We start from the raw sequence: 15,193 nt of genomic DNA, 5'->3' as shown, positions 1-15,193 counted from the left end.
AATACTAGAACCAGGGGGCATTCATTGAAAATGCTGGGGGGAAGAATTAGGACTAATAAAAGGAAACACTTCTTCACACAACGTGTGATTGGTGTTTGGAATATGCTGCCACAGGAGGTGGTGATGGCCACTCACCTGGATAGCTTTTTTTTTTCCAATTCAATAAGCCTTTATTGGCATACAGAACATACAATATAAATACAATTAAAATTACTAGATAAAACTTCACACTGGATCATAAGTTCAGTTCGCAAACCTCAGCCAGAAACTTTGCCACTGCGAGACAACAGTCAAGGTCATTACAGTTTAAGAGCATATTTACTTTATCAAGCTCTGTAAGGGTTTTCATAGAGTCAATGATTTGTAATAAGCTGGATCTTATTCTCGGGCCTTATAGAAAAGTATCGTCTGAGGTGGCCGAAAGAGATGCAGTACCATCAGAACAAGGGTATTTTTAATGGATACTCTGCTTTTATGCCTTCACCAGAGCAGAGTTTCTTTATGAAAGATGAGTGACATTTATGTAGAAGTCTCTGGAAGTGGTAATGGCCACTAACCTGGATAGCTTTAAAAAGGGCTTGGACAGATTTATGGAGGAGAAGTCGATTTATGGCTCCCAATCTTGATCCTCCTTGATCTGAGGTGGCAAATGCCTCAGCAAACCAGGTGCTCAGGAGCAGCAGCAGAAGGCCATTGCTTTCACCTCCTGCAGGTGAGCTCCCAAAGGCACCTGGTGGGCCACTGCGAGTAGCAGAGTGCTGGACTAGATGGACTCTGGTCTGACCCAGCAGGCAAGTTCTTAGGTTCTTATGTTCTTATACTGCCTGATGGCACCAGAGGGAGTCGATATCCACCGTGATTAGCAGCCGCTGATAGTTCAGTCCTTCCCGTTTGCCCGCCCGCCGTGCCTCACCTCCAGGACAGCGTTTCTTCATTCGGCACTTCCTGGACTCCGACTGCACCGGACACATGGCGGATTCCTCTTTGTTGCTCCTGAGGGCCTCGCGGACTCTCGTGGTCATGCCCCACTTGCGGCCGCAGATCCTGCCCTGCTTCATGCAGGGGCTCCAGCTGCTCCAGGGGCCCATCTCACACTTTTCTGGGAGAAACAAGAGAGGAAGGCAATCCCTCAGGGGAGCCCAACCCAGCCATGATGCTCCCGAACGAATGCCGAGCTCCCAAACGAATGCTAACCCTAACCCTAACCCTAACCCTAATGCCGGCCCCTTTGTACGGACAACTATGGCTAGATTTGCACAGAAAGAAGGGACTACTTTGACAGCCGCCGTGGTATAGTGGTTAAAAGCAGCGGACTCTAAATATGGAGAACCGGGTTCGATTCCCCGCTCCTCCACATGAGCGGTAGGACTCTTATCTGGTGGAGGGGCACTGCCCCCACCCCTTGCAACTGCACCCCAGCCCCAAACTCGCTGTGGGGTTCAGGACAGGGGTGCAGGTGAATGCCGGCAAGCAGGGCTAAGCTTGTTCCAAGATTTCCTGAGGCCAGGATCAGACCGAGCGCCAGGGGCGGACTGGCTCTAGCTTCCCACACTCCAGCTCTAATAAGACAAACTGAGACCAGGATTGAACGCACTGCCCCACCCCCAATCTCCCCATGGAATTTGGGAGTGGGGCACAGTTGTGGTGGGGGGTGCCCAGGGTTAGCCCCTGACAAAATGTAGAAGAAGAAGAGTTTGGATTTATATCCCCCCTTTCTCTCCTGTTGGAGACTCAAAGGGGCTTACAATCTTCTTGCCCTTCCCCCCTCACAACAAACACCCTGTGAGGTGGGTGGAGCTGAGAGAGCTCCCAGAAGCTGTGACTAGCCCAAGGTCACCCAGCTGGCGTGTGTGGGAGTGCACAGGCTAATCTGAATTCCCCAGATAAGCCTCCACAGCTCAGGCGGCAGAGCTGGGAATCAAACCCAGTTCCTCCAGATCAGAATGCACCTGCTCTTAGCCACTGCACCACTGCTGCTCCATATGTATGTATGTATGTATGTATGTATGTATGTATGTATGTATGTATGTATGTATGTATGTATGTATGTATGTATGTATGTATGTATGTATGTATGTATGTATGTATGTATGTATCCACCCATCAGAAATTCTGCTCTTCTAGAGGAGGGGGTTCTACCCCAGAGAAGGGCCGATTTTATGGCAGTGTCTAACTGTTGCAATAACATAACCTTGAGCAACTCACACTAGCAAGCATTCCTCAAGGCAAAATCAAAGAGGGTGGTCCACCAGGGACAGCCTCCGCAACACATGGTACAGTCCTGGTAAATTGGAATAGGTCGGTGGTCTTCAAACTTTCTGAACCCAGGAGCACTTTAGCAAAGGGCACAACCACAAAATAAAGTCTGCGGGAAGCAGAGCCCGCCATGTCATGGCTGCCACAAGAGATGGTGACAAACACACACACACACAAAACACCCAGGATCAGTGGTGGGATTCTAATAATTTAACAAATGATTTGCCCCCCACCCCCACCGCACCCCTCCATCGTGCCCCCCGCTGCCCACTTACATGCTGTGGATCAGAGGTGGGATCCAGCAGGTTCTCACAGGTTCCCGATAGCAGGTTACTGATTATTTGTGTGTGCCGAGAGGGGGTTACTAATGGGTGATTTTGCCACGTGATTTTTGCCTTAGTTACGCCCCTCCTCTCAGCAGTAGCATGCAGAACTGGAAGCAGTCTAGCAGGAGGTCACCGGCGTGCGTGGGAGCCTGCGCCTGCGTGCATTCGTTTCCCGCCCAAGGACCAGCGCAGCGGGTGCGTCCTGGTCACAGCCCCGCCCAGGAATGCCCCACCCCCAGGAATGCCCGGGCCATGCCTCCGTCGTGCCCCGCCCAGCCCCATTGGCGCTACGCCACAGTTTGAATCCCACCACCATGGGAACCTGTTTCTAAATGTTTTGGATCCCACCACTGCTGTGGAGGAACCTCTTCTGGGAGGTGGAGGAGGGCACAGTGGCCTTGCCACCACTGCTCTGAAAGCTCCCTCGCTCCCCTTCCCTGGGGGGCGATGGGGGCTTTTAGTGCCTCAGAGCAGCCAGGCCGCAAAATACCCAGCTGCTCCAGGGCTCTGAAAGCTGCTTTTAACAACCACTTTGCCGAACTCCACAAAAAATTAGGTACCGGTTCTCCCGAACCGGTCTGAACCGGCTGAATCCCACCACTGCCCAGGAGCGAAAGTCCCTCTAAGCGTTCCGTAGTGCTGTGCGGAACTTCAAAAACACAGTGGAGGAACTGAGCCAACTAGGAAACCTCCCCCTGCCAGGTGGCCACTTATCTGCGTGGCACCAGTACTGTGGCTGCGTGGTTGTGCACCCACGCAACCTACAGGGAACTTTGCCCAGGTCACGCATAACTCTTCAGCGTTACTGCCGGAAGATTGGTTTAGTAGGACCCCTTTTAAAATGCACGTAATGTTTAAAAATAGTTTTCTGGATTACACGCAGCTTCCCTTCCCTAATATGTTCAAGGAGCAGAGGTGACTTACCTTGGCATTCCTGGGAGCTGGACTGGGCCAGGGTCTCAGGTGGGCATGCGCTGAAACATTTTCCTTTGTGCAGGAAGAAATGCTCTTTGCATTTCATGCAGAAATCCTTGCTGAAGCAGCTCTCGCAGCTGGACGAACTGCACTCTGCATAGGAGGAGAGACCACGAGAAGCAACTTTCAGTGACAAAACAAGCCTGCCCCATATTATTTTCCCCAACCCGGGTGTTTTGAAAATCATAGAATCATCGAGTTGGAAGAGACCACCAGGGCCAGCCAGTCCAACCCACTGCAATGCAGGAGCACACAATCAAAGCACTCCTGACAGATGTTCATCCAGTTTCTGTTGAAAAACCTCCAAAGGAGACTCCACCACACTCCGAGGAAGTGAATCCAACTGTCGAACAGCCCTGACTGTCAGTAAGTTCTTCCTGATGTTTAGGTGGAATCTCTTTTCCTGCACCTTGAACACATGACTCCTGGTCTTAGTCTCTGGAGCAGCAGAAAACAAGCTTGCTCCCTCACCAAGAAGAAGAAGAAGAAGAAGAAGAAGAAGAAGAAGAAGAAGAAGAAGAAGAAGAAGAAGAAGAAGAAGAAGAAGAAGAAGAAGAAGAAGAAGAAGAAGAAGAAGAAGAAGAAGAAGAAGAAGAAGAAGAGGAGGAGGAGGGGAGGAGGAGGAGGAGGAGAGAGAGAGAGAGAGAAAGAAGAAAGAAGAAAGAAGAAGAAGAAAGAAGAAGAAAGAAGAAGAAGAGAGAGGAGGAGGGAGGAGGGAGGGGAGGGAGGAGGAGGAGGAGGAGGAGGAGGAGTTTGGATTTATATCCCCCCTTTCTCTCCTGTGGGAGACTTAAAGGGGCTTACAATCTCCTTGCCCTACCCCCCTCCCAACAAACACCCTGTGAGGTGGGTGGGGCTGAGAGAGCTCCGAGAAGCTGTGACTAGCCCAAGGCAGCAGAGCTGGGAATCAAACCCGGTTCCTCCAGATTAGATACACGAGCTCTTCACCTCCTACGCCACTGCTTACCAACATGACATCCCTTCAAATATCTAAACATGGCTATCAGGTCACCTCTTAACCTTAGCTGGTCACTCGTATAGGAAAGTGTATTTCTCAGCCTGGCATTGGGAATCCTACGACGCATGCGGTTCTACGTTACAAGATGGAGTCCACCACAATCATCAGAGAAGGGAAGACCAGACAAGTTCCCTGTTCATAGTCAGACACCTACTACTGCATCTGTTGAGCTCTTTGCCCCGCTGTCCGAAGTAGCCTGACGGGCAGACGTGAACGCATGCGCCGTACTGGCGGATCCCATCCCTCCAGATGATCAGGAACAGCCTCTGCTGGCAGGCGCTGCAGCCGTTGTCCTCGGAGCACATCACACACCCGGTGCAGTTCTCAAACAGGGCAACGCTTACTGCAAGAGAAAGAGAAGATGGGCGTGAGACAGTCCAACCTGTCAGGATCAGAGGGGGGTGTACCCAGAGGTGGGATCCAGCAGGTTCTCACAGGTTCCCGAGAGTCGGTTACTGGTGTGTGCCAGGAGGGTGTTACTAATTGGTGATGTTGCCACGTGATTTTTGCCTTAGTTACGCCCCTCCTCTCAGGAGTAGCGCGCAGAACTTGAAGCAGTCTAGCAGGAGGTGCACCAGCGTGCGTGGCAGCCTGCGCCTGCGTGCATTCGTTTCCCGCCCAAGGACCGGTGCACCGGCTGTGTCCTTGCCACAGCCCCGCCCAGGAATGCCCCACCCCCGGAATGCCCGGCCACGCCCCTGTCATGCCCCACCCAGCCCCATTGGCGCTATGCCACAGTTTGAGTCCCACCACCATGGGAACTTGTTACTAAAATTTTTGGATCCCACCACTTGGTGTACCCTTCAAACTCCGCCCGGGCAGCCATTCAGGCCACTTCCAAGAGAGAGAAGAAGAGAAGAGTTTTGGATTTATACCCCCCTTTCTCTCCTGCAGGAGACTCAAAGAGGTTGACAATCTCCTTGCCCTTCCCCCCTCACAACAAACACCTTGTGAGGTGGGTGGGGCTGGGAGAGCTCCGAGAAGCTGTGACTAGCCCAAGGTCACCCAGCTGGCGTGTGTGGGAGTGCCCAGGCTAATCTGAATTCCCCAGATAAGCCTCCACAGCTCAGGCGGCAGAGCGGGGAATCAAACCCGGTTCCTCCAGATTAGAATGCACCTGCTCCTAACCACTACGCCACTGCTGCTCCCCAAAAGACGATGTAGCATCCCCAATCGGAAGGGCCATCAGAAGAGTGAGATTCCCGCCTGGCAGACAAATTGCCCATCACCTTTGAAGGAATTATTTGCCTTTTATTTGAATGGCATAATAATAGAGCATGCAGAAGGATACACAAGTGAATGATCCAATCCCCTTAAAAGGTGCACTTCCGCTAAGCTATGTCTCCCCCCACAGTGGGGTACACGGTAATTAAAATTAAACAAAGAATAAAACCATAATATAAAATGCTGAAACCCAGAAACCCGAATCACCTGGGTGTTGTGGGCTTTCTAGGCTGCATGGCCGTGGTATGGCAGTGTTTGCGCTTACCATTTCACCCACATCTGCGGCTGGGATCTTCAGTGGAATGTCACACCTCCATAGATGCCAGCCATAGATGTGGGCGAAACATTAGGAGCAAAACCCACTATACCACAACCACGCAGCCCAGAAAACCGACAACACCCAGGTGATTCCATCTGTGAAAGCCTTTGACAAACCAAGATTATCCCAACCTCCAAAACTCCTTTTGGTGAGAGCCAGTGTGATGTAGTAGTCAAGAGCAGAGGACTATAATAACGACCCTTTCCGCACAGACCTTTTAAAACATCTTGAGGCAGGAAATAAAATGTTTCTTCCATGGAGTTCTAAAAGGTTTTTACCCCCTTTGGTTCCCAAAATGAATAGAATAGAATAGAATAGAATAGAATAGAATAGAATAGAATAGAATAGAATAGAATAGAATAGAATCTTTATTGGCCAAGTGTGATTGGACACACAAGGAATTTGTCTCCGGTGCATATGCTCTCAGTGTACATAAAAGAAAATACATTTGTCAAGAATCATAAGGTACAGCACTTAATGATTGTCATATAGGTCTAGTAAGCAATCAGGAAACAATCAATAGTAATAAAAACATAAAATGTAAAATGCCACGTGATTTTGAGTCTCCCTTTGAGTCTCCTACAGGAGAGAAAGGGGGGATATAAATCCAAAATGTTTCATTTGCAGCCTGAAAATGTTTTAAATGAGTTCCCTTTTAAAATGATTCTCCGGATGAAATGTTCTGAAAACACCTTCGGTTACTGTGCGATCTATTTACGACGTTTGCCACACTTCTCTGCTTTCTCTGAACTCCCCCCTTGGCGTAGCAGTGACGTAGTGGCTAAGAGCAGTGGCTAAGAGCAGGTGCACTCTGATCTGGAGGAACCGGGTTTGATTCCCAGCTCTGCCGCTTGAGTTGTGGAGGCTTATCTGGGGAATTCAGATTAGCCTGTGCACTCCCGCACACGCCAGCTGGGTGACCTTGGGCTAGTCACAGCTCTACGGAGCTCTCTCAGCTCCACCCACCTCACAGGGTGTTTATTGTGAGGGGGGAAGGGCCAGGAGATTGTCAGCCCCTTTGAGTCTCCTACAGGAGAAAAAGGGGGGATATAAATCCAAAACTCCTCTTCTTCTTCTTGGCGTCATTTTCCCAGCTCACTCTCAGTTCCCCTGGCCTGTTTATTTGCTCATTTCTGGGTTTTTAAAAAAATAATTAGGGAGGTATATTTTTCAAGGCTTCAATTGTAGGGGGAATAGAGAATCACGGCAAAGGGCTTCGAGGCGGAGAAGCAGTGATTCAACACAGGATTCAAAACAAAAAGGGGAAAATTGCATAACGGTGGCCGTGAATCATTTCGAGGGGGTGAGTGAGGACATACATCATGAGAAGCGGAAAGAGGGGCCAAAAACATTTTTCATACATTTTGAGCCATTTTGCAGGAAGGGCCTTAGAGAACCAGGTTCGATTCCCCGCTCCTGCACATGAAGCCTGCTGGGGTGACCTTTGGCACCAGCAGTGGCGTAGGAGGTTAAGAGCTCGTGTATCTAATCTGGAGGAACCGGGTTTGATTCCCAGCTCTGCCGCCTGAGCTGTGGAGGCTTATCTGGGGAATTCAGATTAGCCTGTGCACTCCCACACACGCCAGCTGGGTGACCTTGGGCTAGTCACAGCTTCTGGGAGCTCTCTCAGCCCCACCTACCTCACAGGGTGTTTGTTGTGAGGGGGGAAGGGCAAGGAGATTGTAAGCCCCTTTGAGTCTCCTGCAGGAGAGAAAGGGGGGATATAAATCCAAACTCTTCTTCTTCTTCTTCTTCTTCTTCTTCTTCTTCTTCTTCGTCTTCTTCTTCTTCTTCTTCTTCTCTTAAAACTCTCTCAGCTCATGCAGAGGCAGGCAACGGGAAACGACCTCTGAACGTCTCTTGCCTTGAAAACCTGACAGGTCTCCTTAAATCAGGTGTGACTTGACAGCGTCACGCACACACAGAGATGCGCTTCTAGCAAGCGTGTGTGGATCTGAAAGAGAAGCGCATCAGTGGTGACCCTGCCGATGAGGCGCGCGCTGCTCATGTCTCTTGGAGGATGCATCTTTAGGCACTTAACCTAATCTTAACCTGCTGCATCTGTGTATGGTTCTCCAGTTGCACAGTGGCAGATAGGAAGGCGCTCCAAAGGGTGATCACTGCTGCACAGAGGATTATTGGCTGCCCTCTCCCCTCCTTGGAAGAACTCTATAATTCCCGAAGCCTAAAGAAAGCCCAAAATATTCCGAGAGACCCGTCTCATCCAGCACACTCTCTTTTTGAACGGTGACCATCCGGCAGACGATGCAGATCTATCAAAACTAGGACAAGGAGGCTTAGAGACAGCTTCTACTCTAGAGCTGTGGCTATGCTGAACTCCGCGGCTTCGTGTTGATGTGTTTGGGGCTGTGTAGGGATGGGTGGAGGAAGATTAGCTGGTCAGTGATATAGGGAAGTGTATTCTTTAGATAAGGATTTCCATCTTTATTTTAACTGCGACAAGAATGTGTGTGTGGTTTTATCCTTTTTTTTAACTTGAAAAAGGCTAAAACCAAAAACACATTTTCTTGTGCATACAAAATATCAAGAAAAGTGCGTGTATGCGCACGTGCGCGTACCTGTATGGAGTCATACCTTTCTACAGGTCTCTCCTAGAGAAGCAAATATTCCATACTGGCACTCTCATGAAGCCGGATTAGAATCATAGAATCATAGAGTTGGAAGAGACCCCCAAGGGCCATCAAGTCCAACTCCCTGCCATGCAGGAACGCCTAATCAAAGCACTCCTGACAGATGGCCATCCAGTCTGGAGCAGCAGTGGCGTAGGAGGTTAAGAGCTCGTGTATCTAATCTGGAGGAACCGGGTTTGATTCCCCGCTCTGCCGCCTGAGCTGTGGAGGCTTATCTGCGGAATTCAGATTAGCCTGTGCACTCCCACACACGCCAGCTGGGTGACCTTGGGCTAGTCACAGCTTCTCGGAGCTCTCTCAGCCCCACCTACCTCACAGGGTGTTTGTTGTGAGGGGGGAAGGGCAAGGAGATTGTCAACCTCTTTGAGTCTCCTGCAGGAGAGAAAGGGGGGAATATAAATCCAAACTCTTCTTCTTCTTCTTCTTCTTCTTCTTCTTCTTCTTCTTCTTCTTCTTCTTCTTCTTCTTCTTCTTATTCTTATTCTTATTCTTATTCTTATTCTTATTCTTATTCTTATTCTTCTTTAAAAACCTCCACAGAAGGAGACTCCACCGCTCTCCGAGGTCGTGCATTCCACTGTCAAACAGCCCTGACTGTCAAGGAGTTTTTCCTGATGTTCAGGTGGAGACTCTTTTCCTTCACCTTGAACCCGTGACTCCTGGTCTTAGGCCCCTTCCGCACACGCAAAATAATGCGTTTTCAAACCACTTTCACAACTGTTTGAAAGTGGATTTTGCCATTCCGCACAGCTTCAAAGAGCACTGAAAGCAGTTCAAAAGTGCGTTATTCTGCATGTGCGGAATGAGCCATAGTCTCTGGAGCAGCAGGAAACAAGCTTGCTCCCTCACCAACATGACATCCCTTCAAATATCTAAACATGGCTATCACGTCAGCTCTTAACCTTAGCTGGCCACTTGTATAGGAAAGTGTACTTGTTAGATTATGAAAGTAAATATGCTCTTAAACTGTAATGACCTTGACTGTTGTCTCGCAGTGGCAAAGTTTCTGGCTTGCAAACTGAAGGTTTGCGAACTGAACTTATGATCCAGTGTGAAGTTTTGTCTAGTAATTTTAACTGTATTTATATTGTATGTTCTGTATGCCAATAAAGGCTTATTGAATTGTTAGATTATTATTTCTATCTTTCTTGCAATTGCAACAAGAATGTGAACAGAATCTACTTGAATAAATACAAGTTTTGCCTTTTTGCAATTTACTTTTTGAGACAACTGAATATTTATTGCATGTGTAACCCCCATGCTCAGAATGGGTTGACCCAGAAAGGGGTGGAGACTCAAAGCAGCAGGAGGCTGCAGAGCTCATGTAGTTTGGCGGAGACAAGGCTACCAGATTCGGACCTTGATTTGCAGAAGCCCTTAACACCTTGTTAAGGTAAGCTGCAATATTGTTGGGAACTACTGGGAAGGTAGTTGTTTATTTTTTTGCTATGTTGTAAATGTTGGAGTTTATTGTTTCAGGGTTTCTTTTTTGTGGTTGTCATGGGTGAGAGTTCTCCTGGAAACCTTCATCATGTTGAATCCTGTTCACCAAGCCCTTGGAGTCTTCAGGAGCCAACCCACTTGCAAAGAAGAATTGGACTTGGCAGTTATCAGTAGACTGTAAATAGAAGGATTTGAAAATGCAACCTGAACAGGACCTTGAAGCGTGATGTTAAATGTTGATGTTAGATGTTATTTGTAAACCATTTTGTTTTGAAAAATTGTCGTTGCAAACTCATTCCAAGTTCTGCCCCACAGAACCCACAAGCTGAGGTTACACGTTCTTCCATGACTGGGCAAATTCTGCTCGTTTAACCAACATACCCAACAAGAAACAGGCAGAGAACTCTACTGTGCATACCATACCCATTGGGTTTAGCGGTCTTTCTAGCACTTTGACCTAAACTGGGAAATGTTCTTTTTATAATTTAACGCTTTTAATTGTGATTTTATGTGTTGCAAGCTGCTCAGAGCCCACAGGGGGGAAGGACGGCCAAGAAATGTAATAAAATAAATAAATAAGGGGACAGAGAGCAGGACTCCCTAAGACCTCCCTGGGGCAGAAAGAAAAGAGGGCAAAGCCATATATCACAGAGGACACATAACGCAATTAACACCCTGTCATCCTGTGATTTTTCCATGGGGTGTAGAGGAGTTTACCGGCTCCTATTGGGTGCAGATGTGCAGGGACAGGAAGCCACAGCGAGAGCACATGAAATAAACAGGGAAAGGGTCCTACTCGCTGGCCGCATTCATTTGGATCTTTGCTATTTTTGGAGCAGGGAAAGGAAGAGAGAAGTGCTGTGTAAACGAAGGGGGGGAGTGGTTGTTGTGGGTTTTCTGGGCTATGTGGCCATGGTCTGGTAGATCTTGTTCCTAAAGTTCTGTCTGCATCTGTGGCTGGTATCTTCAGAGGTATCACAGAGAGAAGTCTGTTACACACTGTGTCCAGTAACAGACTTCCCTCTGTGATACGCCTCTGAAGATGCCACCCACAGATGCAGACGAAACATTAGGAACAAGATCCACCAGACCACGGCCACACAGCCCGGAAAGCCCACCACTACCCGTTGAATCCGGCCATGAAAGCCTTTGACATTGCTCTGGTAGAGATTGACTGAATTTTGACAAGACAGAGGGATGCTGGGTGGGAAGTAAGAGTCCAAAACTTTTTTTTAAAAAATGGAGCCTCTGTCTCAGCCAGCCCTGATCTGGATGCCACTGGCGAGCCCAAGATCATTCGATCTCAGAAGTTAAGCAGGGTTGGCTCTGCTAGTATTTGGATGGGAGACCACCAAGGAGATTCAGGGTGGCTCCCCAGAGGCAGGCAATGGCAAACTACCTCTGTCCATCTCTTGCCCTCAAAAACCCAATGGGGTTACCATAAGTCAGTTGCAACTTCATGACCTTTCTACCCTCCCATTACTCCCTCCAAGATAAAGCACAGGAAACTCACTTCAGTTAACAATGAACAAGCAGGTTGGTATAATGGCAAAGATTGACAGACTCTAATCTGGTGAACTCAGTTTGCTTCCCCACTCCTACACCTGAAGCCTGCTGAGTGGCCATGGGCTAGTCACAGTTCTCTCAGAACTCTCTCAGTCCCATCTACCTCACAAGGTGATTTTCTAACTGCGTCAATAGCGTCGTCGCGTCGTTAACGATCGCAAGTCGCGTCGCGTCGCAAGTCGCGTGCGTATCTGCAAGTGCAAGTGCGTGCATAGTCGCGATAATTCGCGTCGCGTGCGTCGCGTCGCGTCGCGTGCGTAAAGCAAGATAGCAAGGCATAAATCGCGTTATTGTGTTGGGGATTGAAAGCTGCTTTTAGATCCCTTACCATAAAGAAAACAACTTTTTTCCCTTTTTTATTTATTTATTTTTAATTTGGGGAAGTCTTGCTTGCCCTTAATTTATTACTGCTGCTATATTAAAAATATATTAATCATAACCTCAACACATATTAACTTGGGGGGGGAAGTCTTTTGTTTGTCGATTTCACCACGACAACTTCAAAAAGGAAGGAAGAGACTCTAAGAATTAACAAAGCTTGGCTACCGGTACTTAAAAACACCAGAATCAAAGGCCGAGAGCATGCTAGATTCATGGACAATGAACCCCACCCAGACACAGGATTTGCATTCACTAAGACTGTTGCTACTGCAGGGAAATGTGAATATGAATGTAAGTGGACTGATAACCTCACCCGCAATACAATGCAGTCAACCAAACCTTTGCATAGCAAGTTCCACCCAAAACACTTAGGCCCCTTCCGCACACGCAAAATAATGCGTTTTCAAACCACTTTCACAACTGTTTGCAAGTGGATTTTGCCATTCCGCACAGCTTCAAAGAGCACTGAAAGCAGTTTGAAAGTGCATTATTCTGCATGTGCGGAATGAGCCTTAGTGATGGGTTCCCCACCCTGGGACATGGACAATATATATCCCACTAAACATTCTCACTGGCACAGTGTGTAACACACTTCTCTCTGTGATACACCTCTGAAGATGCCAGCCACAGATGCAGGCGAAACATTAGGAACAAGATCTACCAGACCATGGCCATACAGCCCGGAAAGCCCACAACAACCAGCTGAATCCGGCTGTGAAAGCCTTCGACAGTTTCACCGATAGATCCTCAGTGTAAAACTTTAAAACCAGAGGTGGGATCCAGCAGGTTCTCACAGGTTCCCGAGAGTAGGTTACTAATTATTTGTGTGCGCTGAGAGGGGGTTACTAATGGGTGATTTTGCCATGAGATTTTGGCCTTAGTTACGCCCCTCCTCTCAGCAGTAGCGCGCAGAACTTGAAGCCGTCTAGCAGGAGGTGCACCGGCGTGCGTGGCAGCCTGCACCGGCGTGCATTCGTTTCCCGCCCAAGGACCGGCGCAGCGGCTGCGTCCTTGCCACAGCCCCGCCCCTGGAATGCCCGGCCAAACCCCCGTCGTGCCCCGCCCAGCCCCATTGGCACTACGCCACAGTTTGAATCCCACCACCATGGGAACCTGTTACTAAAATTTTTGGATCCCACCACTGTAATTAAAACCACATACAAACAGCTTCTTTGATCCTTCTATACTGGGTGGATGAGAGGGAGAAACTACTGTGATGGGGGCGGGTGAAGGCAGGGAGGAGTGACAACCTGAAGGAAGCAAAACACACACTGATTCCCTTCGCTTTCCCTGCAAAGGGAGAGGAAACGTCACACTTTCAGAGCTTTCTAGACCGGCAGAAATTCTCTAATCTGAGAGCACAGTCATTGCCAAAGAGAGGGAAACATGTGTATAGCTGAGAATCCCATCTGATGGGAATGTACGCTCCGTGTGAAGGAGAGCAAACGTGTGTACTTGGCCTGTGTGTGCTCTTTTGCATATCACAAAGAGGTAAGCCTAAATGTACTATCAAGGCTCCAGGGCAGAGGTGGGATCCAGCAGGTTCTCACCAGTTCCCGAGAGTGGGTTACTAAATATTTGTGTGTGCCGAGAGGGGGTTACTAATTGGGTCTGCTTTTCCCTTAGAAATTCCATTAGGTCCAAAAATCATGAAGGCCTGTTGTTTCCTTTGTGGCTGGTTAGCGAAGGTCGAAAACGGGATCCTTCTCCCTGTTGGGCTGTTTTCAAAACATGTTTTAGAAATGTGGTAAAGTTCCTTGTTTAAGGAAAGTCTCCTTCTTTTGACTTCTAGAAACAAAATTAAGTATTGGAAAGTATTAAGTATTTGACAGGCAGTCAATTAGAGGAGAAGTAGTTGTTTCTGTTGGCAGTAGACGATAGGACTTGCTATAATGAGTTTAAATTATGGACAGAAAGGTACCAGCTGGAAATTAGGAACTTTTTTTTTTTACAGTAAGAGTTTTTTACAGTAACAGAGAAATTATGAATGCCCCGCCCCCGGAATGCCCGGCCACACCCTCGGAATGCCCCGCCCAGCCCCATTGGCGCTACGCCACTGTTTGAATCCCACCACCATGGGAACCTGTGACTAAAATTTTTGGATCCCACCACTGCTCCAGGGCCTCTTCTCTCTACTCACCCTGTTTGTCCTGCTCCTCACTTCCTCCTGTCCTTCTCCTCACTCCCTCCTGGGATTTGAGAAATACAGTCGTCCCTAACAGGTTTGTGTTCACATTGTTGTTGTGTTTAGAGATTATTACTGGTCTTGTTTAATGTAGGTGCTTGTTATAAGGTTGTTGTATGCAACTGAATTTTATGTTTTATTTTATAGGAGAAGCACCACGTTAAAAAAAGAGAAACAAATCTTTTTCGTTTTAATCACTGAGACTTTATTACAAGGTCTTAATGTTTGTGAGCATGATGATGTATGTCCAGTAGGCAAATATTGTTTTATAACAGATAATGTGATTTCTCGTTAGGATTTTTTCCGCTTATGTTTTCACAGATGTGTTTACGAGGCAGAACCCAACCTGGGGGTTAGCTAGCCCCATGTTTACTGTATGCTTGTTTTGCATTCATGTAAATAGTTTTTTGTTTGAGATATATCACTGAAAGGGCATAAAAATTATTGCTGTAGTAAAAAAAAATCATTGTGAAGGTATTCTATCTATGTAGTTGTTAAGTATTATTTAAGGAAACTGTGGCCCCTTCCGCACACGCAAAATAATGCGTTTTCAAACCACTTTCACAACTGTTTGCAAGTGGATTTTGCCATTCCGCACAGCTTCAAAGAGCACTGAAAGCAGTTTGAAAGTGCATTATTCTACATGTGCGGAATGAGCCTTTGTTTCACAGATCACTTCTGGAAGTTGGCAACTCCATGATATTACTCCTGACCAGGTCCAAGGGAGAACTGCGCCTGGGGTGAGCACGCGCCCTGCGCCCCTGCCACAGTGCTGCCCACCCCGCCCTGTCCTGGAACGCCTGGGAACACCATGCCATGCCCCCAGAATGCCCTGGCCACGCCCCCAGA

General features: G+C 48.1%; 1 protein-coding gene across 1 annotated transcript in view; it reads right to left on the bottom strand.

The window, feature by feature from the left end:
- Positions 1–815: 815 nt before the first annotated feature.
- RSPO4 (R-spondin 4) overlaps positions 816–15,193 on the bottom strand; it is a 51,456-nt gene continuing 37,078 nt past the window's right edge. Inside the window, exons 2-4 of the mRNA XM_048497935.1 lie at positions 4,730–4,918; positions 3,507–3,650; positions 816–1,099 (exon numbers count right to left, since the gene is read on the bottom strand). Coding sequence (XP_048353892.1) covers positions 816–1,099; positions 3,507–3,650; positions 4,730–4,918 — 617 coding nt within the window. The remainder of the gene's footprint in view (positions 1,100–3,506; positions 3,651–4,729; positions 4,919–15,193) is intronic.

The sequence above is a fragment of the Sphaerodactylus townsendi genome, linkage group LG05, assembly GCF_021028975.2.
Source record: "Sphaerodactylus townsendi isolate TG3544 linkage group LG05, MPM_Stown_v2.3, whole genome shotgun sequence".
Taxonomy (NCBI): Eukaryota; Metazoa; Chordata; class Lepidosauria; order Squamata; family Sphaerodactylidae; genus Sphaerodactylus; species Sphaerodactylus townsendi.
The sequence above is the reverse complement of the archived record's forward strand: the minus strand, read 5'-3'. Positions and strand labels throughout refer to the sequence as shown.